The sequence below is a fragment of the Salvia hispanica genome, chromosome 3 (assembly GCF_029641045.1).
Source record: "Salvia hispanica isolate PSC_SH4W2 chromosome 3, Shi_PSC_v1, whole genome shotgun sequence".
In the NCBI taxonomy this organism is placed as follows: domain Eukaryota; kingdom Viridiplantae; phylum Streptophyta; class Magnoliopsida; order Lamiales; family Lamiaceae; genus Salvia; species Salvia hispanica.
In genome coordinates, this window is record NC_142694.1 from 5964631 (window position 1) to 5988910 (window position 24280).

The following is a 24280-nucleotide window of genomic DNA, read 5'->3' on the forward strand; positions in this document are numbered from 1 at the left end:
TTGGATTTTAATTTATTCCTAAGACATTACTCTAATTTATTCTTAAACATTGTTTCAGAAAATAAAGGTTTATATTTTATTTATGTTGTCTAAATTAAGCGAGTCACTATAATTAAACAAAAGGAGCATTATCTTACATATTTCATGCAAACGTTACTAGGAGTAGTTAGTAGTGACGCTGAATTTCCACATTCCCTGAGCTTTAATTTTTTTGCCAAATTAACAAATGAATCGTCACATCTGGTAATATTAATGATATCTGTGCATTAATCAAACACTTTATGAACAAAAGTAGTACTAGTAATTAATACTTATGGACTTTGATCACTCTATGCTCAATATAACTAATCGGTTGCAATTTTTTTAACAAGACTAAGTGCTTTAAAAATAAAATTCCGTCTCCTATAACTGTAATTTCATAACGTGGCAACGACCATGTATGTGGGTGCATTTTCGTCACAAGACTAAGTGCTTTAAAAATAAAATTCCTTTCTTTTATGATGCGATAAACAACAATATATAGAATTATATTTTAAAATAATTTTACAATTTATGATCCTTGAGTCTCCAAAAATTAGACAAAAATTTATAAGCCGTGAAGGTAAAAGACGAATCTACCCCTGTCGTACAGTTTATTAATTAGGTTTACGATATTTGTATCTGCTATAGAGATTTTGATGACAGAGAAAACCAAGAGAAGAGATATATAGTGAGAGAGACAGAAGAGCGAGAATATAGCCTCTCTCTCTAAGCTCACCAAAATATACACAGCCTCTCTTCTTCTTAGACACGAAACCACGCAAATAACTCCGACACAAAATTCTGTAGTTCCTGCTTTCTAGGGCACTCGCTCCTGAACTCTAACGTCAGAAGAATTCGTAGCTTCCTCCTTCTTCCTCATGATTTTTCATGTTTTTTGCTGTGATTATACATGTATTTATGGAGTACAATTTTTTTTCCATCGGTTTGTTAGTTTTGGTTTTTGCTTCGGTGTATGACGTGTGGATCTGTATTTTTCCTTTTCGTCGTCGTCATTTATGCACTGCAAATTTCGTTTCATGCGATTTCATGTTTTTTTTTTTTTCTGTGGATTTACGTGTGCGTGCGTGTATTTTGCCTAGGTTTGTTAGTTTTGGTTCGTTCTTCGGTAGATGATGTTCTGATCTGTATTTTGCCTTTCGTCGTCGTCATTTATGCACTGCAAATTTTGTTTCATGCGATTTCATGTTTTTTTTCCTGTGGATTTACGTGTGTGTGCGTGTATTTTGCCTGGGTTTGTAAGTTTTGGTTCGTTCTTCGGTATATTATGTTTGGATCTGTATTTTTTCCTTTCGTCGTCGTGATTTTTGAACTGGAAGAGTTTTTTATATTTTATTTTTTAATTTTATGTGTGTGTTGTTATTCGTCGTTTGAAGTGAACATGAGAGTGAATTTTGAAGCGGAATAGCTTCTTTTCCATTATTTTGCAACGGGAATGGCTGTTTATGGTTACATATCTTGTGGATTGGTGTTTTCTCTGTCGTAGATATTTTGTTTTTTTGGCCTTGATATAGCAACTGTATTTCACGTACTATTTTTAGTTTCTGTAAACCCGTCGTCTCCATGACAGTCTTTACGTTTTTTATTCCTTTTTTCCTATTTCAGGCATGTTTCTCTCTCTTCTGGTTTTCTTTTCTGTTTCTCTCTTTTGACTGAAGAAATTTTCTTGTTATCTTCTGGGTAAAGGCTAAAGTTCAAAAAAACTAAGAGTTTTTGAGAGTCCAAAGACAAGGCAGTATGTATATTCAAGTGTAGTTTTATTCTATTTGCATGAAAAATGATTGAGTCTATGTGCTATACGTGTCCGATTCAGATTTGCTGTGATGTGATATGTTGAATGTAGTAAGTAATTTTAACTAGTACAAGGCTGATTTGAGTTTGCATTAATGGTTGCAACGAGTCCTATTATTTATATACATCTATTAACTGTGGATCTTTACCTCTATAATCAGTGAGAAGATATATGGAAGGTACACCAGAGATGCTACCTCCCCCTCCCCCTGTGGTCCCACCCAATGTTGTGCCACAGAAAGTAGCTATTGGGAAAAGGGTTCCCATGTCTAGGCCTGGAGTTGCCACCAGAGGGCAAAGCATCCCACTCTTGGTTAACCATTTTAAGGTTACTGTAGCCAAGAGTGAGGGCTACTTCTATCACTACAGTGTAATTTATTCTTTCTGATCAATTCTCCCTTTGTTATTATTATTGGGAACAATCTTAAATATGCTTCCTATATCCATGATGCAGGTCTCGATCAAGTATGAAGATGGTAACCCTGTTGATGCAAAAGGAATTGGGAGAAAGATACTAGAAAAACTTCATGAAACATATGTTGTTGAGCTGGATGGGAAAAAGTGTGCATATGATGGTGAGAAGAGCTTGTTCACTATTGGTCCTTTGCCTCAAAACAAACTGGAGTTCACTGTGATTTTGGATGAAGTTTCCTCAAATAGGTGTGTAATATTTTGCTAATGTGATTTCTTTGAGCTACTCGAGTTCTTAGGCTAAAGCTGATCTTCTGTCAATTACAGGAGCACTGGGAGAGGAAGCCCCGAAGCTGATGGTAGCCCTACTGACCTTGATAGAAAACGTCTACGTAAGCAGCCTCGTTCAAAGACTTACAATGTGGCAATAAGCTATGCTGCAAAGATCCCAATGCAAGCCATTCCCAATGCACTTCGGGGGCAAGATTCTGAGCACTTTCAAGAATCTGTGAGAGTGCTAGATATCATTCTGAGACAGAATGCTGCTCAACAGTGAGTATCTTGATTGTGTATTCCTTCTCTTTATCTGTGATTCAAGTTACTCAAACTCTTTTACACTCTGTGCAGGGGGTGCCTTCTAGTGCGTCAGTCCTTCTTCCACAATGATGATAGAAACTACGTGGACTTGGGAGGTGGTGTCTTCGGTTGCCGGGGTTTCCATTCTAGTTTTAGAGCAACACAAGGAGGTCTTTCCTTGAATATGGGTAAGCAGTCCTGTTATGAGTGTTGTATTTCCATTTTAAATATCTGAAAACATTGTTCCGTTGCAGATGTATCAACCACCATGATCGTTAGGCCTGGACCAGTGATAGATTTTCTCCTCTTCAATCAAAATATTGATAATCCCTCACGCATTGATTGGGTTAAGGTAATGCAAAAACTGCTTACGCTGTTGCTTTGTACATTCTTGTAAATTTCTTACCTGTTAAAAAATAGGCCAAGAGGGCACTGAAGAATCTGAGGGTCCGGGCAACTAATTCGAATAGGGAATTCAAGATCAGCGGCTTGAGTGACTTCGTGTGCAAGGAGCAAACGTAAGATGGTGTATCTTTTAAGCTACATGCTCTGTTCAAAGAAGTAATCTCACATTCGTCCCATGATTTTATTGTTTAGGTTCTCACTGAAACAAAGAAGTGAAGGACGAGAAGTGGAGATCACTGTATATGACTATTTTCTCAATGAGCGCAATATCCAGTTGAAGTATTCAGGAGATATGCCATGCCTGAATGTGGGGAAACCAAAGCGTCCCACTTACATTCCTGTTGAGGTTTGTACTTGGTGCAGCTGAATTTATATTCTTGGTGTGAAAATAATGATCCAAGTTTCCTTTTCTTCCTATAGCTATGCTCCTTGGTATCCCTTCAACGGTATACAAAGGCTTTGTCAAATTTTCAGAGAGCTGCACTTGTAGAAAAGTCTAGACAAAAGCCTCATGAGAGGATGAATGCCTTGAAAAACGTGAGTTCTTCATCTAATTTCTCCTAGTGATGATGTCCTCTCAATTTTATGTTTAGCATTGTAACAATTGGTAGCTGCATTTTGTAGGGCCTGTCGAAAAGCAACTATGCCGCTGATCCTCTTCTTCAATCGGCTGGAGTTACAATCAGCACTGAATTTACTCGCATTCAGGGCCGTGTCTTGGCACCACCTAAGGTATTTGATGCAACTACTGAGATTGAATTTTCCTGTTTCAATTGCACAAGATACACTATTCTTTGATACAGTACTTCTGTTCAATCAGAGTTAAGAGTTGACAATTAAGATCTTACTACTTTCTTTTCTATCTGCCTTGTGAAGCAATGGAGATTTAACAGCTCATCTATTTTTTCTATCACAGCTGAGAGTTGGCAATGGAGAGGACTTTGCGCCACGTAACGGAAGGTGGAACTTCAACCAGAAGGTATAGAATGATTCTTTTAAAAATGTTGACAAAGTTGTATGAGAGCTAGCTCTGAATCTCAAGTTTTGTTTGGCAGAAACTGGTTGAGCCTGTCAAAATTGAAAGATGGGCTGTTGTTAACTTCTCTGCTCGGTGCAATATGCACAACTTGTGCAAAGACTTGATCAGATGTGGAAACATGAAAGGAATAGTGAGTATTGGGTTAGAATTTCATGGAAGCTTACCAATTATTTTTCTCACTTGACAATACTTTTCTTACTGTAGATCATACATGATCCTTATGTAATGATCGAAGAGATGGCACAGTCAAGGCGAAGCCCTTCTCCTATCCGGGTTGATGATATGATTGGCTTGGTCAAGACGAAACTTCCAGGCCCCCCTCAGTTTCTTCTCTGCATTCTGCCAGAGAAGAAAAACTCTGATCTCTATGGTAAAGATTGGAAATATTCTTACTTTTCTGTAAGTAAATTCTATTTTGTTGACTGAATTCTTGTTTCTTAAATGATGTTAAAGGCCCTTGGAAGAAGAGGAATCTTTCTGAACTTGGTGTGGTGACTCAATGCATTGCGCCAACACGCATCAATGACCAGTACTTGACCAATTTGCTGCTGAAGATCAATGCCAAGGAAAGTGTTGTTTCACTTCTCCACATCTATTTTTTAGACCACTTGGTTGACTACAAGTTTAGCTCACTCTTGCCTTGTCCTTCAACAGCTTGGTGGCCTGAATTCTATCTTAACTACAGAAAACGCTCCACCAAGGCCACTACCCCTGGTTTATAGCAAACCCACCATTATCATAGGAATGGATGTTTCCCATGGTTCACCTGGCCGAGATGTCCCCTCTGTTGCTGCGGTATTAAATCTCAAATCATCATTGTTTATGAAAAAGAAAGACTAGGTATTATATTTGGTGTTTATTTTCTTTGGCTGCTGCATAATTAGGTTGTTAGTTCGAGGAAATGGCCTTTGATATCCAAATACCGGGCAGCAGTCCGTACTCAACCGCCAAGATCTGAGATGATCGAGTGTCTGTTCAAGCCAACTTCTGCAACTGAAGATGCAGGCATTTTCAGGGAGCTACTGAACGATTTCTATGAGAGCTGTGGGCGTAGACCAGAACAAATAATCATTTTCAGGTAATATCAACTACTGATCACTTGCAATATCTATACATCATGTTGTTTTTTCTGTTTATCATTATTTAAATGCATTCATTATCTTGACATATAGTTAAACTGATCTTAATCTTGGCATTTGAAATTATGCTATGTCAGGGATGGAGTGAGCGAGTCCCAGTTCAACCAAGTCCTAAACATTGAGCTGGAGCAGATTATCCAGGTCTATCTTTTACCTTCTAAACATTTGAATCATTTTAGTTTCAACATGGATAATATAGAAAATTGGTTGCTGTTGATTGTTATTTAGGCTTGCAAGTTTAGAGATGAGAAATGGGAACCCAAGTTCATGCTGGTTGTGGCACAAAAGAACCACCATACCAAGATCTTCCAAGCCAACTCTCCTGACAATGTCCCTCCAGGTCTCTCTCTCTCTCTCAACAAGTCATACATAAACTGAAACATAGCTTGTTTTATATACTTATTATCTCTATTCCATTCTCATAGGGACGGTGATTGACAATGGAATATGCCATCCTAGAAACAATGATTTCTATATGTGTGCTCATGCTGGAATGATTGTGAGTTCCTAAAACACATCTTTACTGGATACAGCTAGCACGTTATCTGAGTTTTTGATTACTGATGTATAGGGAACAACCCGGCCCACACACTATCATGTTCTCTACGATGAGCTCGGCTACTCTCCTGATGATTTTCAGGAGTTTGTGCTCTCCTTGTCCTATGTGTAAGAACATATCCCTAATCTCTTGCAGCCATAGAAAAGCCTTCGTTTCTGCTTTTATGTTTTAGAATTTCTAATCATACATTTAGTAACATGAAAGATCATTACATTTCTTGCAGGTACCAGAGAAGCACTACAGCCATATCAATAGGTAATTTCAGTTAAATAATGTGCAGCAAAATTCAGTTATATGTATATTTAAAGAGTCATTATTAACTGTCTAGATCAATTCAAGAGGTCTGAAAACTAATACTCCCTATTCAAAACAGCTTCTAAGAACATAAGATTTTATGCACAATTATCTCAATCAAACAATGTGAAATTCTAGGAGCAAATGATCCTACAACAGCTAGATAATGCTTTCCCCCTCATTGTTGTTTCATCATCTCTGATGTTTGATCTTTCATTTGGTGCAGTGGCTCCTATATGCTATGCTCATCTTGCTGCGGCTCAGATGTCTCAGTTCCTGAAGTTTGAAGACTTGTCGGACAAGTCATCGAGCCACAGTGGTGGCGGGGGCCCTACTGTGCCTGAGCTTCCAGTCCTGGAGGAGAAAGTCCGCAGCTCCATGTTCTTCTGCTGAGTAATTGAAAGGCCTCATGCACTTAACCACTAGAATGAAAACTATGAGTTTCACAACTCTCTGCTAACTTAAATACTCCAGTTTTGGCGCTTACATGATCTATTTTGGCCTTTATTTTGAGCATAAAATTTGCTGCAATGATTTTGTCAAGTCGAATATTTGCTCGTCTGCCATTGGAGTTGGCTGACCATATAGCAGGAGTGCCTGCTATTTATTGTGTTATTTCGGTTTGTAGTAGAGTGAATGACTACTTTTGTGGATTGCTATAGTTATTAATCTTTATGATGGGATTTTATGGAATGTTATGATTTAGTAATCTTTTCCACGTACTTCTGCAGATAAATTGATGAGGAAAATATATTTTGGCTTTATGTTGTATGAAATCATACTACTGAAAGAATTTCGGAAATTTTAGATTCGAATGCAGTTTGCAATTTTATTAGGTTGGGTTATCAATGTTTGGTAGAGAAAACTAAGCATTCTCAGTTCATACTCATTCTATAACGGCACTCTCACTCATTTTCGAAAATTTACACCTAGTTTATTTAGTTTAAATTTCTCTACTGTATTCTATTTTTCCCAAACTGACTTTTTACTCTTTTTTGTATATTTGATGGTTTCTCAATTCTCAGTGACCATTCCAATATATAATTTGACGAACCAACATAGTATTCCAAGTGTCACAAAATTACTGGATGAAAACCGTGGTAAGGGCATTATTTTGTCTATAACTATAAAGACACAGATTAAAATCAGCTGCCAAGAATTTACAATTTTAAGTGCTTTCTTTCTCCTAAAAAATAATACGCCCACCAGTAAAAGTGAAAAACATAGGAGTACTACTTAAATGTAGTACCCAATTATGATGTCAACGCACAAGTCTATCCTTTCGAAAAATGATACTCCATAGAATAAATAGTAAAGCCAATTCTATGATCCAAATGGAAGAAAGTGCTAATCTTAATCCCAAGATTTTACTAAATAAATCAGTCTTACAAACTCCAAGATTAACAAAAAGAATCTCAACTTGTGAGGAAAGAATATTTCTTATTTGTCCCTTTATTCTCAGCTATTTTCTACTTTGTACATTTCCTTGTGGACATTTTGCATAACATTCAAAAAACAAATACAAATGCATTATTCAAATCAAATCCGTGTCTAACCACCTCATATTACACTACTAAACTACTACTCTTCCCCAATCATCATAATCCATTGTATCATATAGTATTAATTTTCCCTTAAACCATTGTTGACTTTAAGAATGATCAAATTATACGGGAATAATTGAATTTAATCTGATTATCCGGATTAGATTGGAATTTCTTTACCGTTTTTGGATTCAGTTTGTGTTAATTGGTTTATTAAATATTTCTAGTACTATCAACGTAAAAACTAAAAACCACTTTTTAATTGTGAGAATGAAAAGCACTGAACCGAATAAAATATGTAGTATAGTTATTATATCTATATTAAAATTAACTAATTCGGGAAAAACGGAAAATTCGTAATGCGATCCTAACCTAGTACTGCTACACAAAGAAAATGCATCTACATTATATCGTATGACCGAAAATAGAAAAAATCATGATAGATGGTCAAATCCTAATTCATCCAATACTTTTCAAAATATGAAAATTTTAAAAAATTATGATTGATGAGTTTAAAATCGAGATTAATTTTAATTTTACGGATTAAAAATTTGCCATAAAAAAATCGAGATTAATTTGATATTTACGGATTAAAAATTTCTTCTTTTATTCTAAATGTTTGAAGTTTAAAATCCCTTGTTGTACATGAATAACTACTCCTCCTTCAACCTCAGTTGCATCATCACATCACCCCACTGTTGACTTCTCAACAGCTTGCAAACAGAGAAATGGGAGAAGAAACCAGAAAATCCCTCTCCGACGAATACGAGATCAGCGAAATCCTGGGGCGAGGCGGCTTCTCCGTCGTCCGAAGAGGCACCGAGAAATCCAAGATAAAAAAAAGCGTGGCCGTGAAAACCCTCCGCCGCTTCACCTCTCCGAAGTCGACCAAGCAGTCCCTCATCTCCGACGCGCTCCTCACCAACGAGCTCCTGGTCATGCGGCGCGTCGTGGAGGCCGTCTCCCCGCACCCCAACGTCATCCACCTCTACGACGTCTGCGAGGACTCCGCCGGCATCCACCTCATCCTCGAGCTCTGCTCCGGCGGCGAGCTCTTCGACCGCATCGTCTCCCACCCCCGCTACAACGAGGCTGAGGCTGCCGCCGTCGTCGCCCAGATCGCCGCCGGCCTCGCCGCCCTGCACCGCGCCGGGATCGTGCACCGGGACTTGAAGCCCGAGAACTGCCTCTTCTTGAGCAAGGCGGACGACTCGCCCTTGAAGATCATGGACTTCGGCCTCAGCTCCGTCGAGGATTTTACCGACCCGGTCGTCGGGTTGTTTGGCTCCATTGATTATGTGTCGCCGGAGGCGCTGGCGGGCGGCGGTGTCACGGCGAAGAGCGATGTTTGGTCGCTTGGTGTCATCCTCTACATTCTACTCTCCGGGTGAGTTTTTTTTTGAAATTTTGATTCGGTTAGCGAGATAATAAGCTTTGTCTCGGTTACATGAGTTAGTGTGATGGATAAACGCGAGATTCGGTGTGATTTTGGCACTGTAGAGTCGGGCCAAGATACATTATCATAGACGAGTTTTTAAATGAAAATTGACGATTAAACAAGAGACGGGGATAAATATAACCCCTAATTGAGAGTAAACATATGAATTAGAATGTAGTAGTACAATCTTAAGAAAGACAAACTTTGTTATTTTGTGTGAGTGTGAACCAAGGAAAAATCAACGTGCAATCACTCAAATGGCAAATTTCTACTTTTAGTGGAATACACATTGAGTTTTCGGATCTAGGAAGATTTTTTTTAAAGCCGGATTTTGTAAGAGACGCATAAAGCTTATATGTCTCATTAAAGGATACCTTTAGTTTATGCGTCTCTCATTAATGAGACACATCTCACAGATCCGGCTTTTAGAAAAAGAGCTCCCCATTGGGAAGCTCAATGGTATATTCCACCCAGAGTAGAATTCGACTCACTCAAACTGAATAATTTCATGTGATTCATTTGTCTGATTTAAAAAAAAAAAAAGAACTTCTCATATTGGAAATCTCAATGGCAGTATATTCCCAATGAGAATCACCTTATGTCATTTCTACCCCATCTCCTATTATTGCATCATTTATCACGTTTGTGTGTATATAGTAGGAGATGGAGTAGGAAATGACATAGGTGATCTCATGTGAAAATGGCGTATTCCACCCAAAGTAGAAAGTCACCTCACTCAAACTTAACGATTTCGTTTGATTAATTTGTTCTTCGTTTATATGGCTATTGCAGTAGTTTGTTCATGGATTTAATGAGTTTATTGTTATTAGGTATCCTCCTTTCATCGCGCAGACCCACCGACAGAAACAGCAAATGATTCTAAGTGTAACCAACACTTGTTTTTTAATCAATTCTAATATACTTTCTCCGAATTAGGTCTAATTAGTTTAAATGTTGTGTGAAATCAATATTCAGGGGCAGTTGAACTTCTACGAGAAGACATGGAAGAACATTTCATCATCGGTTAAACACCTAATCACCAGTCTTCTCAACGTCGACCCCAACCGGAGGCCGACTGCTCAAGAGGTATCGTAAATCGACACATTATCGGGTATTTGTGTGAATTATTGTATTATCAGGTTAAATAGCAAGAAAACTATACAAATTGATTATTCTTAATTTCTTATGTTATAACCTGAAATTCGAATCTATGGTGACTTTTTAGTCATAACTAAAAAATATTACAGATAAACTTGTACTTATCTATATTATTCGAAATAATATAGATTCTTGAGCACCCTTGGGTGACTGGTGATCTGGCTAAGCAAGATCAGATGGATGCTGAGATCGTCTCGCGGCTGCAGAGTTTCAACGCGAGGCGCAAGTTTCGCGCGGCCGCGATGGCCAGCATGCTGAGCAGCAGCTTCTCCTTGAGAACGAAGAAGCTCAAGAGTTTGGTGGGATCTTATGATCTTAAGCCAGAGGAGCTAGAAAATCTCAGAGAAAATTTCAAGAAAGTGTAATGCCACAGACCAAATTGTTCCTTTAATCTTCTCACCATCTTTCGATAACGAGTGACTAAAATATCCAAAACTGACCATCTCCTCGGGCTAAATGCAGATGCACGAGTGATAACGCAACGTTGGGTGAGTTCGAGGAGGTGTTGAAAGCGATGGAGATGTTGTCGTTGGTCCCTTTAGCTCCGCGTATCTTTGATTTGTTTGATGACAACAGAGATGGAAGTGTCGACATGAGAGAAATCATTGCCGGCTTCTCTACTCTCAAATACTCACAAGGTGACGACGCACTCCGACTATGCTTTCAGATGTATGATACAGACCGTTCGGGTTGCATTAGCAAGGAAGAGCTAGCGTCTCTGCTTAAGGTAAGCTTAACTATCCATTCTCTTCTCTTATCTTGCTACTCTCATCTCTTCTGTCTCTCCAGGCTTTGCCCGACGAGTACCTTCCCGTTGATATCACAGAGCCTGGGAAGCTAGACGAGATATTCGACCTGATGGATGCCAACAGCGATGGAAAGGTTACATTCGAAGAGTTCAAAGCTGCGATGCAGAGAGACAGTGCGCTTCAAGATGTACTTCTCTCATCTCTACGACCGTCTTAGGGTTGGTATTCCGCATTAACACATTTGTCAGCAAAAATCTCCTCTCCTTATATTGTTTTTTTTTGTCCTAATCAACGCTTCGAGTAATTTCAAATGTCATATTTTCACAATCGAGGAGCCTAGATTCGAGAAATTACTATATATCACATACTCAAATGCATGCTTGATTGAAGATTTATGGTCAAAACTAACATTGAATGATAACTCATGCCACATCAAACAAATGCTCAAGGTGCTAGCACTAGTAGTAGCATAAGGCAATATTTGTCACAGTTAAATCACATATCTCTTCGGTACAAATCTACTAAACCCGAAAGGACAGAACGTAATAATAGACGAGGAGAATACTTATTGGTTGTCAAAAGCTTAGAGCAACCACTACTACGTAAAATCAGTTGCAACAAATGAATATAGAATATAATTATGAAATTATTTCCTACTGTGTCCACTACATTCGTTCTACAATTGGCATTGGAGTATCAAGCTTAAGAATAGTGATTGTGTGATCTCGCTCATATCTACAAACAAAATGAGGCTACCAGAAGCTGTGTAGCTTATACAAGAATGAGTCACATAATATAGTAAACCTAAACCTATGATACTGCTTATGAGGAAGATGAAAAAGTGATCTACAGATTGTGTTTAGAGAAGAAACGGAAAATAAGTAGTAGTGGTAACTAGAGTAAATAGTGGTCATCCAACAACGATATCTGGAAAAGGTCATCAAGATTAGTGAACAAACCTTTTGTTGGCTGCTACATGTACATTTATGCATTCTAACTCGGACAAGTTCAAATGGCCTTTATGATCACACTGCATGCTGTATGGTACAGAATTCATCGATCAAATTATGACAGAGAGTAGTTCCTCACAAAATGTGTCTAAAGTAAATTGAAGGTTCAACATCAAATAAGATTAAGTACACATGCTAAAAAGAATATTGTTATGCTGAAAAAAACTGGAGAGATGTGTTAACTGCAAAAAAAAGGGGGGGCTGCACATGCAGTGTTTAAAAAAGTTGTGCTGTAATTGCAAATTTCGGTAAGTTTATGATGTTTAAACAATACCCTCTAAATATATAAAATGCCACTTTTCACCTAATGTTCAAGAAATGATTAAATTTGGAATGCCATAGGAGTGTGCATGATCTCATTAATGGTCGAACCAAACAGACCCCAAGAATTTGGTTAATCTAACAAAAATGCAATAAAATGAAGTTTGGAAACAACCAATGGGTTGAGGATGCTTGACGGGGACCAGAACTGCAATAGTTTTATGATAGAGAATGAGACGGCCTTTACTCCTATCATTTTATTTATCATTATATTAGACAGTTCAACTTTATTTCAACATGCTTCAAAGTAAGGTGTGGATATTGAATGAGAGAAAGGGGTGTGGATGTGCATTTAGATGTACTGTCGCGTGCCCATATATGCATGAGAGAGTGAGAGGCTTACTTGTCATAGTTGCTGTCTGATATAAGCCATTGATCTTAACATTGAACCAAGAGTATCTTTTGAAACTTGAAATTTGACCTCTGCTTCTCCAGTTGTGGAGGCATCCTGGAGCTGGAAGGCAAAAATAGGATTTAACTAGGACCGTCTGATTAACACAGCTGAAGTAACACTTGCAACCATAACAGATTCCTTTTTATTGGTTTTATGTGCTAGGGGGTGTTAGGGGGATAGGGGGAGGATAAGTGGGATACTGTTCATGCATATGGGGAGGATGAAGAGATAAATCCCACTGTGGAAGTGGAAAAAATATAATTCTCCTGTTTGTGGTATCAAAGAGAGTACGAAAAGTGGAGAGTAGTGGTAAAGTAGAGCCGCACAAGATCAGAAAAATGAAACCATTGCTTCACATAATACTTTTGACTGATAGAAGTGGATCCCAGACAGAAGAAAACACCTTTAGATTGATGACAGCAACCTTGTTAGCTGGTGCTGAGAGCTGCTGACTTATGTAAGCCATGGATTTCAACATTGGCTCCAGCGTGGTTCTTGTAAGTCTAAACTGCACCTCAGTTTCTCCTGAGGGAGCCTTGCCATAATCCTGGAGCTGCCTTGGGCAAAAAATATGTAGATATAAGAGAAATGCACTTGGCAAAGTTATTATAAGGTAGTATTATGAGATGAAAACAAAGAAACGGAGCTACCTGAAAGCTCATGACCAGAAATGATGAAAAAGTGGAAAATGAATATATTTAACAAAGCAATGCACACCTTCAAATTGATAAGAGCCACTTTATTTGTTGTGGTCTTGTTCTCAATAACCCACGTCATGGACTTAAAACAAGTGAGCACCACCTACAATGCAGAAATAATAAGAAAAAACACATAAGATACCCCCAGATAAAACTGATAAATCTAAAAACAAATAATATTCCATACTGTGTTATCAGCAAGCACACCATCACGATTTATAGCCAAAGGGGCCAAAGTTGGCTGGCCCAAATCAGCAGCTTGGACTCCAGCATCATTAAGATTAAAGCGAGTAGGCAAAGCATCCTGCCAGGGCCATAATGATGGGATCATATCAGGAGTCGTTACGGAAGCTTTCTTGTTACCAGTATCCTGGGAATTTCCACTGCTCTGATATGTAGCAGGCTTGTTTTTTGCTACAATTTTTTTCACCAGGGCAATCTTCCTGACGCCTTCTTGTAATGCCTCAACAGCTGCACTGTAGGTCTCTGCAGCAATGGCTCCTTCCTCAGCAAACTTTAGTGCTTGTCGACAAAGATTATTCAAACGAACTGTGAGTGATTCCACACAGACACCCGTATCTTGCTCGTCCAACAAACCAGCTCTTGCATCCTGAGTCCACCTCTTTAATATGTACTGAGACGGAACCGTGAGAACATTTGTGACAGTAAAGACAGTTAATATGTGTCTACATAGAACCCCCGAATACTCAAACATCTGGCAACTGCAACTTGCATTCATTTCTGCAACATCTAATATGACGCTGTAAGCCTTGTAATCATGCTCATACTTAGCCACCCTAAATTTACTTATTGCACCATCACCATCAATCTTATTGGCAGTGTGTACAAAAGTTTCTACTAGTTCTTCTTGAAACTTTTCAAAAACCTTTTTTGTATATAAATTAGCTGCCTGCTGTTCCATTGGAGATGGTGTCTTCAGTACAGGAGTTGTACTAATTGTGTAGTAATCTGCTTCTATTTCCCTTTCTAAAAGATTCTCCAAAGCACGTTCGTACTGCTTGAAGAACATGGGTATTGTCGTCTGCTGGTTCACATAACCATCAAAGAAGGAGCTTACACCATGGTTTGATGAAAGTGCAGCGAAAAAGGTGTCACGAAAATAAACAGGAGCCCACTGTTTCCTAGCTTTATATACGGCTTGAAGCCACTCATTTTTCTGGATATCATACTTTTCAAGTATAGAACTCCACGAAGATTCAAAATCCTCAACCGTCTCAGAAAAGTTGATGCAGCTATAAAGCTCTCCATAAAAAGAAGGACGAGCAAGGTATATGTGAGCCAATCTTTCTTGGCCTTCTCTTAAGATATGCCACTTGCAAATGCAATGACGAGCTTCTGGGAATACCTGATTCACCGCTACCTTGATGGCCCTATCTTGGTCAGTTTTTATGGAAACAGGAGGCCGGTTGTTCATAGCTGACAGCCAAGTTTTGAACACCCAAGCAAACGAAGCTTCTGATTCATCGAATAGAAGAGCACAGCCGAATAAAACCATTTGTCCATGATTATTTACTCCAGTGAAAGGAGCAAACGGGACCTGAAACTGGTTAGGTCTATACATTGTGTCAAAAGTAACTGCATCACCAAAGTGACTATAAGCTGACCTTGATCTAGCATCAGCCCAGAAAACATTGCTCAAGCGATTGTCGTCATCAAGCTGTATAGCATAAAAAAATCCAGGATTTTCAGCCTGCATTTTCCTGAAATAAGTGAGAAGGTCGTGAGCATCTCTTCCTAGAGATCTTCTTCGACTAGAAGGTTGAACATACTGCAGTGGCATCACTGGAACAGAGCTCATAGTGGTCCGGTGTGTTTCTACACAGGGTGCAGTACGACCAGCCGAGATTGTTTCTGCAGGAGACATATTCTTTGCAACAGGATTAGCCCCTAAAGGTGATGTGTTCCTCATGACAAGATTGGAATCATAAAATACATGGTTTCCATCCACAGACACCATAACATCGTTTTGGTTATCAGATGTCTCAGGTACGCCATTCTTTGTTGTTCCAGCAAAATGCCTGTGCGGTCTATGGGAATGCACCTTGCCGGGGCTCAAAATAGAATGATTATGATCCTCAACAAACTTTGTCACAACCCAAGTGTCAGGATCTTTACTCTCTATTTGAAGCATGGCATTGCAGCTTTCAACATTCTTTCTCTTGAAAATCTCGCTGGAGCAGAAAAATTCCCAAGAAACAATCGGACCGTCAGGCTTATTACGGGTATATTGACCAACATGAGTGCTAAAGCCCACTCGCCTGGCATACGAATCATAAAACTCCCTTGCAGCTTCTTGAGATTCAAACTCCATATTAACATACGGTTTCTTATTGCCAGCATCAGCTTCACTGGTAGAAATTCCATTTAAACTTTCAGCCTCATCATCTCCATGTTGGGTTGGAGCTCCCCTACTTTTTTTCTTTTTCTCCATATCTACCTACACAACTTCATTACCCATCTCATCAAACAAATTATACCAGCAGAAATTTCAAACGCTTGTTAGTTTATCTGTACGCTGACCCGTGGTGGGAGCGGAAGGGGGTGATCAAAGGCCCAAGGTAACGCAACTAATTTCAACCATAACAATTGTTAGTTCCTTCCTCTGTATGTGCTCAACAAAAAAGCACTACCTCCAGGCTCCATGTTAAGAGACACAGAAGAAAATACTGTCGAACTGCAAGCAAAGTGAAGACTAAATATTATGACTGGTTTAACCACTTGACATATAATAAACTTCAATTCACTCTTTCAGTCATATGAATCTGAACATGCCGCAATGAGAGATAAATTCGCCCATCAATTTCAAATATCCATGCTCAACAAAGTTTCCACATATAAAATTGACTAAATTCAAATCGCCCCTTCGATTAATCGCCAGAGCTCATTACAGACTATTGCACAGTAACTAAGAGGCATTAATTTCTGTTGGTACAAGATGAATTATCGTATCATTGACGGATCAGAAACCCTCAAACGCCCAAAATGTGCTATAATTTATCTTTCTATGAAATTGGAAACGCAAATTTGTGCAGGATAGGTTAAAGCATTTCCCTTGAGCATTCAATCAACACGTAGTGAAATGCAAAAATGTTAATTTAAAATTTGTCACCTGGATTTATTCCACTCTGAGAATTGCAACGCCTCGATAATTCAACACCGTGAAAATTTGCCCTCTCTGTGTAGCGCGAGCCCACTCTGGGAATGGGCTAGTGTCTGTTATCTGGGAGAAGATTTCTTCAATTGCTCGACACTAATTCCATGGAGTTGGAAATTATCGATTTTCATTCTTTATTTGTTTGTAAACACTGTACTTGTGATTTTATGATAATGAAATTTAATCGTGATTTATATCCTTTAACAAAGTTTTTATGGTCATTACATTTATACAAATTTTCTTAACTAAATTAATTTTATTAGTTGAAATTAATATTACAATTTTAATTACTTTCGTACCTTTTGCGATTTTATTTTGATAAGTACATTATTAGAAATTTAGAATATTATACGGGCTGTACATTAACCAATTTATGTATTGTAAAAGGAAAATTGGAAATTGGTCGTATCTTATTTTCCTGGTTCAAGTGGTCGATTTAATGGATATGCGTAATTGGTTTAGTTTTTCTTATTTTAAAATATTGCACTCGGTTTAGTATCGTACAAATTAAAATAATATTGGTGGTTGAATTAGAAAATTAGTTTTACATCAATACTAAAATTGTTTTTCTAGTTGCATCGTATTTAATTGCAAACGAAAAAACCAAGAACTTTTTTTATATTTAATTACTATTATCAAAAGTGTTTTTATGCTACCATGGTTATAGGATCACATAATCCATTGCAATCATATTCAATACGTCCAACGCTTACAATAATGTACTAAAATATAATTAGATTAAATAACATCACAGTGACAGACATATTATTGATCGCACTTGTTCCTTTCTTCATATAAATATCTGGTAAGCCCCATATTTCGGATTATTATGATTCCGTAGTTACAGGGATCGAATACTATAAAACTATTTAAATTCTATTTTATTTTATAGTTATAGGAAAGTCTATATGCCATGTTTTTTTTATATTCCAATTTATTGCTTAATCCTTATGCCATATATCGTGCAAAACGAATCTTATTTGAATTTCATTAAACATAACATTCAATTAATTTTTGAGCGAATTATGAAAAAGATATTTATTCTATTAATTTACTCATGTGTGCTGTTTTGAAAAGTATTGACATTTTGGTATTTATAAATTTTCTTAAATATATTGAATCGCAAAATTCTAATTTTCTTTCTGAAAAACAATGACAGAATATTAAACGCAAAGTTATAATTTTTGTTAATTATTTTATTTTTATAAAATGAAATTTTTAGATGATTCCCAAAACCATGTTGTAGACATGTAATGTAACATTACTTGTAGACCTTATCTGAATCTGACAATTTCTACTCTCATTTCATTAGTACTACTATCATTTTATTTTTTGTCTGATGTTTTTTATGATAAAAAACAATTCATTTACTCTCTTTCTACATCAACTAAACCTACTTTATATTTAATTAATTTTGTTGAATTACTAAAATTTAATTTTACACGAGAAACGCGAGGGAGTATAATGAAAAGTAATAATGTAAAGTGAAATAGTGCATTCCTAAATTAGGCAATAGTAGAGGGAGAGTACGACTCCCTTAAACGAAGATTGCGAGCTGTACTCTGCTTCCATTTTCAGATAATTCGCCAACTATTTTTTTCACACACATACTATGTGAATACATACACTTCTATATATAGCTCCTGCTTCCTCTTACTATTCCACTTTTTCCTCCATTTCTACTTCTACCATTCCCTAATTCCCCCCTCTCTTTCCTTTCTCGCCTCAATCCTCCCGCAATCAAGTAATTCCTCTGCTCAATTCCCTACCTTGATCCGCGCTATTCGATTTTATCATCCACCACAATTACGAATTTGAAGAAGCTGAGAATTAGTAACAAATCTGGAATTGGAATTCTAAATGTTTGGAATTATTAGGTCAACATGTGAATTTTGCATGCATTTATTAGCTTCAATAAATGAACTACGGATCATCGTTGTTGTTTCCTTATTTGGTTAATACTGTTGCGTTGGTAGTAATGGTTAGATTAAATATACTACAGCTATATGTTTATTTATTTTAAAAAAGTGATTATTTCCGATTAGCTGTGTCGTGTGTTCATTAATTGAATGTTGATCTCGCATTAATTTAGAGTAGTTGATTCATTTAGTTTTGATGTTGGGTGTTTTGAGTTTCTGGGCGGCGATATGAATCTGTCAACATCTATTTATGTTGTGTTATTACTTTTCATTTCCATGGTATAAATGTGAATTACACATGCTATATAGTATTAGTAGCCATGGATGTATTTAATAACTCAACATTTTTCTGCATATTGTATCAATAGTTTGATTTGTTGATTTCTTCGATTTTATAGCTGCTTTGTGGATTATAAGGTCTGTTAGATGTGCTTGAGCAAATGGGCCACAGCAGTACTGCTGAGAGTGAAGATGGCGTGCTCTCTGCTGATTCACCTCTGAGTAACGATGGCGATAATTTTGGTGGAAGCTCTAGTGGGGGCATTGTTCTGAAGAAAGGGCCGTGGACAGCGGCTGAGGATGCGATTTTAGTCGAGTACGTGAAGAAGCATGGAGAAGGAAATTGGAATGCAGTTCAGAAGCATACTGGGCTTGCACGTTGTGGTAAAAGCTGCCGGTTGAGGTGGGCTAATCACTTGAGACCTAACCTGAAAAAAGGAGCATTTACATCAGAAGAAGAGCGGATTATAATCGAGCTTCATGCCAAAATGGGGAACAAATGGGCGCGAATGGCAGCACACGTAAGCTTCAAGCTTCACTTTAACTACTTTGTGGATATTTCTGCCGTTATCTAGAACCTTAATATATTTGATTGGATAGTAAAACATATTGGAAAGACTCCCATGGTGTTTTTTTGAAGATTGAACTGTTGTAGTTTGTTGTTCTTATATGAACTGTTGTAGTTTGTTGTTCTTATATGATGGTTGCATCAAATAGCTGATATGTGCTCTGTTTTGAGACTCCTAGCATGTAAACGCATACATATAGTGTGAGATCAAAATTTCTGCTGGCCTTTTAAAGAGTTATAACTTAAGCATCGGGAGCTAGTCTATGTGAAAAATGGTGGGTTAGTTCCCATTAGCATGTATTTTTGGGCTTGTAGTTGGTGTTTATATTGCCCTTCATTTAAAAGACAGGTCACCATCTAATACACACTTTTCCACTTGACATCTCTCTGGTGAAAAGACAGATAAAGCTAAAACACTGTAATTATTTTTTGATGAATTTTTCCAAGTATCATGAAATGAATAATTGCCCTCGATGGTAGTAGATATGAAGATGGTAACTCTATGGCATTCTGATTATAGAATTAAGTAATTAACATAGCGATGCATGGCTGCCATAGAACTGCTGTATGCAGATAGTTTTTATGGGTTAAAGAAGGAAAAACGAAAAGAGAAGAATGTATTTCGTACTTGGTAGGTTAAGATAACTTAAGGAATTGCATATCATCCTCTGTTTTTTTTATATAATGGGCCTTTGCACGTTCAGATGTAATGTGCTTTGAGGTTCCAATAATTTTTTAATTCTTTCCTGGGATCTTTACTTTTTCTCCTCTAATTTCAGTTGCCAGGGAGGACAGACAATGAGATAAAGAACTATTGGAATACTCGAATAAAAAGGCGTCAACGGGCCGGTTTATCCCTTTATCCTCCTGATTTATGCCTACAATCGCTACCAGAGAATCAGCAACAACATAGTTCGCCCAGGATATATGATGGAGATAAAGCATGTGATATTTTGCAAAGTAATGGTTACTGGGCACCTAATATCATGTTTGATAGTTTAAACAATTTAAGATATGCACCAGCAATTCCAGGTATTCCTGGCAGCGTATCAATGGGTAACGGTTTTGCTTCTCCTCACTCTTATGGTTTTATCCCTCAAACAATAGGAGTCTCTGGACAGGCTCGAGAACCAGATGAGCCTATGTCAGACTATGGAAGTGGTGGTGTTAATGAGGCACCTATGTTTAGCAGGACTCAAACTGATAGTTGTGTCAACAAATCATTTCAGTCCTTTGGTCTATGCTACCCTTATGACACTGACCACACCAAGAAACTGTTTTCGTCTGATGTCAATCCAGACACTCCTTTTATGTCAGATGTCACTTACTCTGCTTCAGAGCACTTTGCAAATGCTCAGAAGTCGGAGCTCCCTTCACTCCAATATCAAGAGACTGGACTAGGTGTCTGGGATCCTCCACCTGAATCATTCGATTCTTTGGTCCAGTCTCCTCTACCAGGCCCACTCCCATCGCATTGTCCTTCGCCAGGGAGCAGTGGCCTTTTAGAAGATTTAATTTATGAAGCTATGGCTCTGGGAAGGTCGGAGAATCAATCTTCTGCCTTGGCCACTCCATCTAACGTCAGCCATGGAGAAGTAACAGATGGTTCTGCCCTTAGAACATGCTCCACAGAGTTCAAAGGCTGTATTGATCGCAATTCTCCATCAGGTAACTCAATGGGGTCCCTTTTAAACAGGTACACTCCTACCACTGAAAGATCATTGGAAGACGATGTGACTAGTAAGTAGCTGCTGTTTCTCTATTGAAGTAACTCTATATTGATTATTTATGGAAAACTCGGATGCATTCAAGTAAATTAATTTCAGTCAAACTTGTATGATATTAGCTGTAGAAACTTGATACATATCCAACTTGTGACCAGTTTGATTTCTTAAATCAACTCTTTTAAGTTTGTCATAAATAGATTCTCTTAGGTTCTGCCCTTTTAGACGCGTCTCAGTATCATGATTCAGTCCTGGATGCTATTGCTTGATGCGTTTGTTTCAATTTGTTGCAGTCAAAAGTAGTAGAAATTAGCCTTAACATGACATCTATATGTGACCAATTCGGATTAACTTGCACTTCATCAAATTGCTAGCTCCGACGCTTAAAGTTTCTTAAGTCGACTCTTAAAGTTTTTCGACTATGATTATTTTGTGTCCTGCCCTTCTAGACTCGTCCTGGTATCATATTCAGTCATGGACGCTATTGTTGTCAACTATAAATGCATCATAAATTGTTTAATCTCTTTTTGTGTAGTGCACCATGTGAAGTCAGAAGTGTTCGATCCAAGTTGGATCCTGGATGGTGAAAGCAAAGTGGACTATTCGAGACCGGATGCTATGCTTGGATCATGCTGGGTCGAGCAGAGTGGACCGGCTTTGAAGCAGAGGGGCTCGACAACTGATTCTATCGCAGCTCTTCTGGGGGACACTTCTGCTTCTGCTTCAACTCGGGGCTTTACTTCGTGCTCGTGGAATAACTTGCCACCGGTCTGCCAAATCTCCGACATTCCATGAACCACTAAAACTCAATTTATAACATTGTTTTTTGCGATTTGCATGAACCAAGACGATTATCACAATAACTCTCTTGTATGATGAATTCCATTGGCGAAACTATCCCTACACATTTTGCCATTCTCAACCATATGTTGTGATGCTATCTTACAACATATATTATCACTGTCTTAGTTTTTGCACCAAGACTTGGCTTGGCTGTCACCTCGTTATCAATTTTTAGAATTGAATTTGACCAAGTTCAATGTTAACTAGGCTGAAGAATTTGTGCGTATTAGGTCATTATCAGATTGAAATGATAACAACCCATGACGGTAGAGCCAAATATGAATGTTACCCGAATAGAATTTGATCAGCTCGAATGAGTTATATAGACAGAAACAGATACGATACGACACGTCACGACCAAGGATGAACACAATAGTAAAATAGGAATGGAGATAAATAAAGTAATCACTAATAGTAATCAATAAGAACTTATAAACACTAACTAGTGTGCTGACTGTCACCATCCAATTTGGGAGATAAAGAACTGAAATAAATTGGCCTTTTATGGAGAGTAGGTTGTAAAATAATCCCAATAGTTTGAGATGGCTATTTATGGAGAATGGTTTGCAAAATAATTCCAATAGTTTAAGATGCGTACACGGCAAAAAACATTAGTCAAAGAAAAACAATTACTTTTACTCACAAACTTGTACTATCACCTATATAAAGTGAAATACATATTCTTGTACTCCATTTTAAGCGTGACAAATTAAATATTGGAAGTTATTCTTTGTTGTGTAAAGCAGTACCTCTCCGTGAATTAATACACTAACTCAAATTTATTATTTTATTTATTATATCATTTTTCGCTTTCAGAAGTAAATAAAATAAAAGTGTGACATCAACGACTTCATACTAAACGCATTTACTTCCATTATTGCGGCCATTCATTCATTCATATGAAAGATCGAGTGCCTTTTCTTTTGATCAAAAGTTGGAAGTCAATATTAAAAGAGGGTATAAACTATTTACACCAGAATCAAATCATTAGAGATTATAGCGGTATGAATAAAAAACAGAAATCCTTTACACGATCAAATAATCAAATCATTAGAGTGATAGCAAGAAAATAAAATAAGAAAGAAGACTGATAACGAATTGAATAAATAAAACCCACCGTCTAGATCTCAGAATATTAAACCATGCAGGCCTCATTTGATTATTTTTATCTACCAACATTTAATTTAAAAGAATTAAGAAGATTTAAATAATTATAGAGCTACTCATCAGATATTCGAGGCTCGTCTTGGAAAATGGTTGCTTGGAAATTCGGTATTAACGAGCTCATGGGCTCGAGCTCGATGATTTTATTGAACTGGGCTAAAAATGGATGGTACACGATTAGTTAGACTCGCGAACATATTCAAATTTGTTTGGTCGCAATTGCAAACACATTCGCAAGTCTTCAATTTAGCCAATACTTGCGTGAACTTTCAATTAATTAAGTTCGGATAACTTGTTGATTAAGATCACGTTTTGAGTACTTTTCGAGTCTTTTTTTAGCCTTTCAAAAGCTCAAGCACGAGCACTATTTATACGAATATCAAATGAGCAGAGCTCGAGCTTGCTAGTATTTGGCTCGGCTCCTTAACAGCCATAAATCGAAGTCCCATTAGATGAACTTATCTATGTCTTGTATGTTGTAAAAATTTATTTATGATTGTAGACACTGAAAATAGTTGTTATGGATCTTAATTTATTATAACACTTAGAAAAAAAGTTTATATAATTAAGATGGGTCTCATTTTATGAGATCCAACAGAATCGGATCGGATCTGAAATTGGAAAAAAAAAATAGAATGAATCTATATGTCAACTCTATTTAGATCATGATTGGATTGCCTAAAAAAATTAAAGGCGGACTTTACCGACGGACTGTTATTCGTTTATCGGCAAATTATCAATCGAACTACCAACGGAATGTGAGTGAGTTGAATGTGCCAGAACTAAATATTGATGGATCAAAATTTGCATTTAGTTAGATGCAGATGCTAATATTGATCAAACACACGTCGAAGAAGGAATGTAATCAAATGCAAACTCTAAATATTGTATAAACTTCAAACTTATGATTCAGACTGTTAGAAAATGTTAACAGATGACAAAACTGCAGCAACAGAATGTCAACACTATGTCAACGGCTGATGTTGTGTTAATATTGTGTTCACATTTTCTGTTGCTACTATTTTGTCATCTGTTGATATTTT

At 37.5% G+C, this 24280-nt stretch overlaps 4 protein-coding genes across 11 annotated transcripts; 3 read left to right on the plus strand and 1 right to left on the minus strand.

The window, feature by feature from the left end:
- The first annotated feature begins 693 nt into the window (after positions 1-693).
- Positions 694-6958, plus strand: LOC125215853 (protein argonaute 4-like). 2 transcript variants are annotated; one of them, XM_089067338.1, is made up of 22 exons: positions 694-878; positions 1992-2200; positions 2285-2490; positions 2569-2793; positions 2869-3005; positions 3072-3169; positions 3238-3335; positions 3415-3568; positions 3643-3759; positions 3847-3954; positions 4139-4201; positions 4278-4391; positions 4466-4631; positions 4715-4825; positions 4914-5056; positions 5146-5339; positions 5478-5541; positions 5629-5740; positions 5826-5899; positions 5972-6066; positions 6183-6214; positions 6480-6958. In XM_089067338.1, the coding sequence occupies exons 2-22, from the start codon at positions 2003-2005 to the stop codon at positions 6644-6646; spliced, it is 2676 nt and encodes an 891-aa protein (XP_088923464.1). In that variant the 5' UTR covers positions 694-878; positions 1992-2002; the 3' UTR covers positions 6647-6958. The 2 variants fall into 2 exon arrangements, with proteins under 2 accessions (XP_088923464.1, XP_088923463.1); XM_089067337.1 differs by having other exon boundaries at positions 694-865.
- A 1513-nt stretch (positions 6959-8471) lies between these two features.
- Positions 8472-11469, plus strand: LOC125213554 (calcium and calcium/calmodulin-dependent serine/threonine-protein kinase-like). The gene is made up of 6 exons (XM_048114167.2): positions 8472-9184; positions 10066-10120; positions 10211-10321; positions 10522-10754; positions 10856-11120; positions 11183-11469. The coding sequence occupies exons 1-6, from the start codon at positions 8526-8528 to the stop codon at positions 11357-11359; spliced, it is 1500 nt and encodes a 499-aa protein (XP_047970124.1). The 5' UTR covers positions 8472-8525; the 3' UTR covers positions 11360-11469.
- A 285-nt stretch (positions 11470-11754) lies between these two features.
- LOC125213553 (protein FAR1-RELATED SEQUENCE 3-like) lies at positions 11755-16895 on the minus strand. 4 transcript variants are annotated; one of them, XM_089068139.1, is made up of 7 exons: positions 16696-16894; positions 16107-16260; positions 13753-16023; positions 13585-13668; positions 13271-13420; positions 12817-12927; positions 11755-12179 (listed from the first exon to the last, which is right to left on the minus strand). In XM_089068139.1, exons 3-6 carry the CDS (start codon positions 16015-16017, stop codon positions 12820-12822), a joined length of 2607 nt encoding a protein of 868 aa, XP_088924265.1. In that variant the 5' UTR covers positions 16018-16023; positions 16107-16260; positions 16696-16894; the 3' UTR covers positions 11755-12179; positions 12817-12819. The 4 variants fall into 4 exon arrangements, 1 of the variants encoding a protein (XP_088924265.1); XR_007174963.2 differs by lacking the exon at positions 11755-12179 and having other exon boundaries at positions 13271-13424; positions 13753-16260; positions 16696-16895; XR_007174964.2 differs by lacking the exons at positions 11755-12179; positions 12817-12927 and having other exon boundaries at positions 13283-13420; positions 13773-16260; positions 16696-16895.
- A 1373-nt stretch (positions 16896-18268) lies between these two features.
- LOC125211922 (transcription factor MYB33-like) lies at positions 18269-22152 on the plus strand. 4 transcript variants are annotated; one of them, XM_089066319.1, is made up of 4 exons: positions 18269-18617; positions 19058-19459; positions 20286-21246; positions 21766-22152. In XM_089066319.1, exons 2-4 carry the CDS (start codon positions 19100-19102, stop codon positions 22023-22025), a joined length of 1581 nt encoding a protein of 526 aa, XP_088922445.1. In that variant the 5' UTR covers positions 18269-18617; positions 19058-19099; the 3' UTR covers positions 22026-22152. The 4 variants fall into 4 exon arrangements, with proteins under 4 accessions (XP_088922445.1, XP_088922444.1, XP_088922447.1 ...); XM_089066318.1 differs by having other exon boundaries at positions 18269-18484; XM_089066321.1 differs by having other exon boundaries at positions 18269-18484; positions 20286-21174.
- Positions 22153-24280: the final 2128 nt, after the last annotated feature.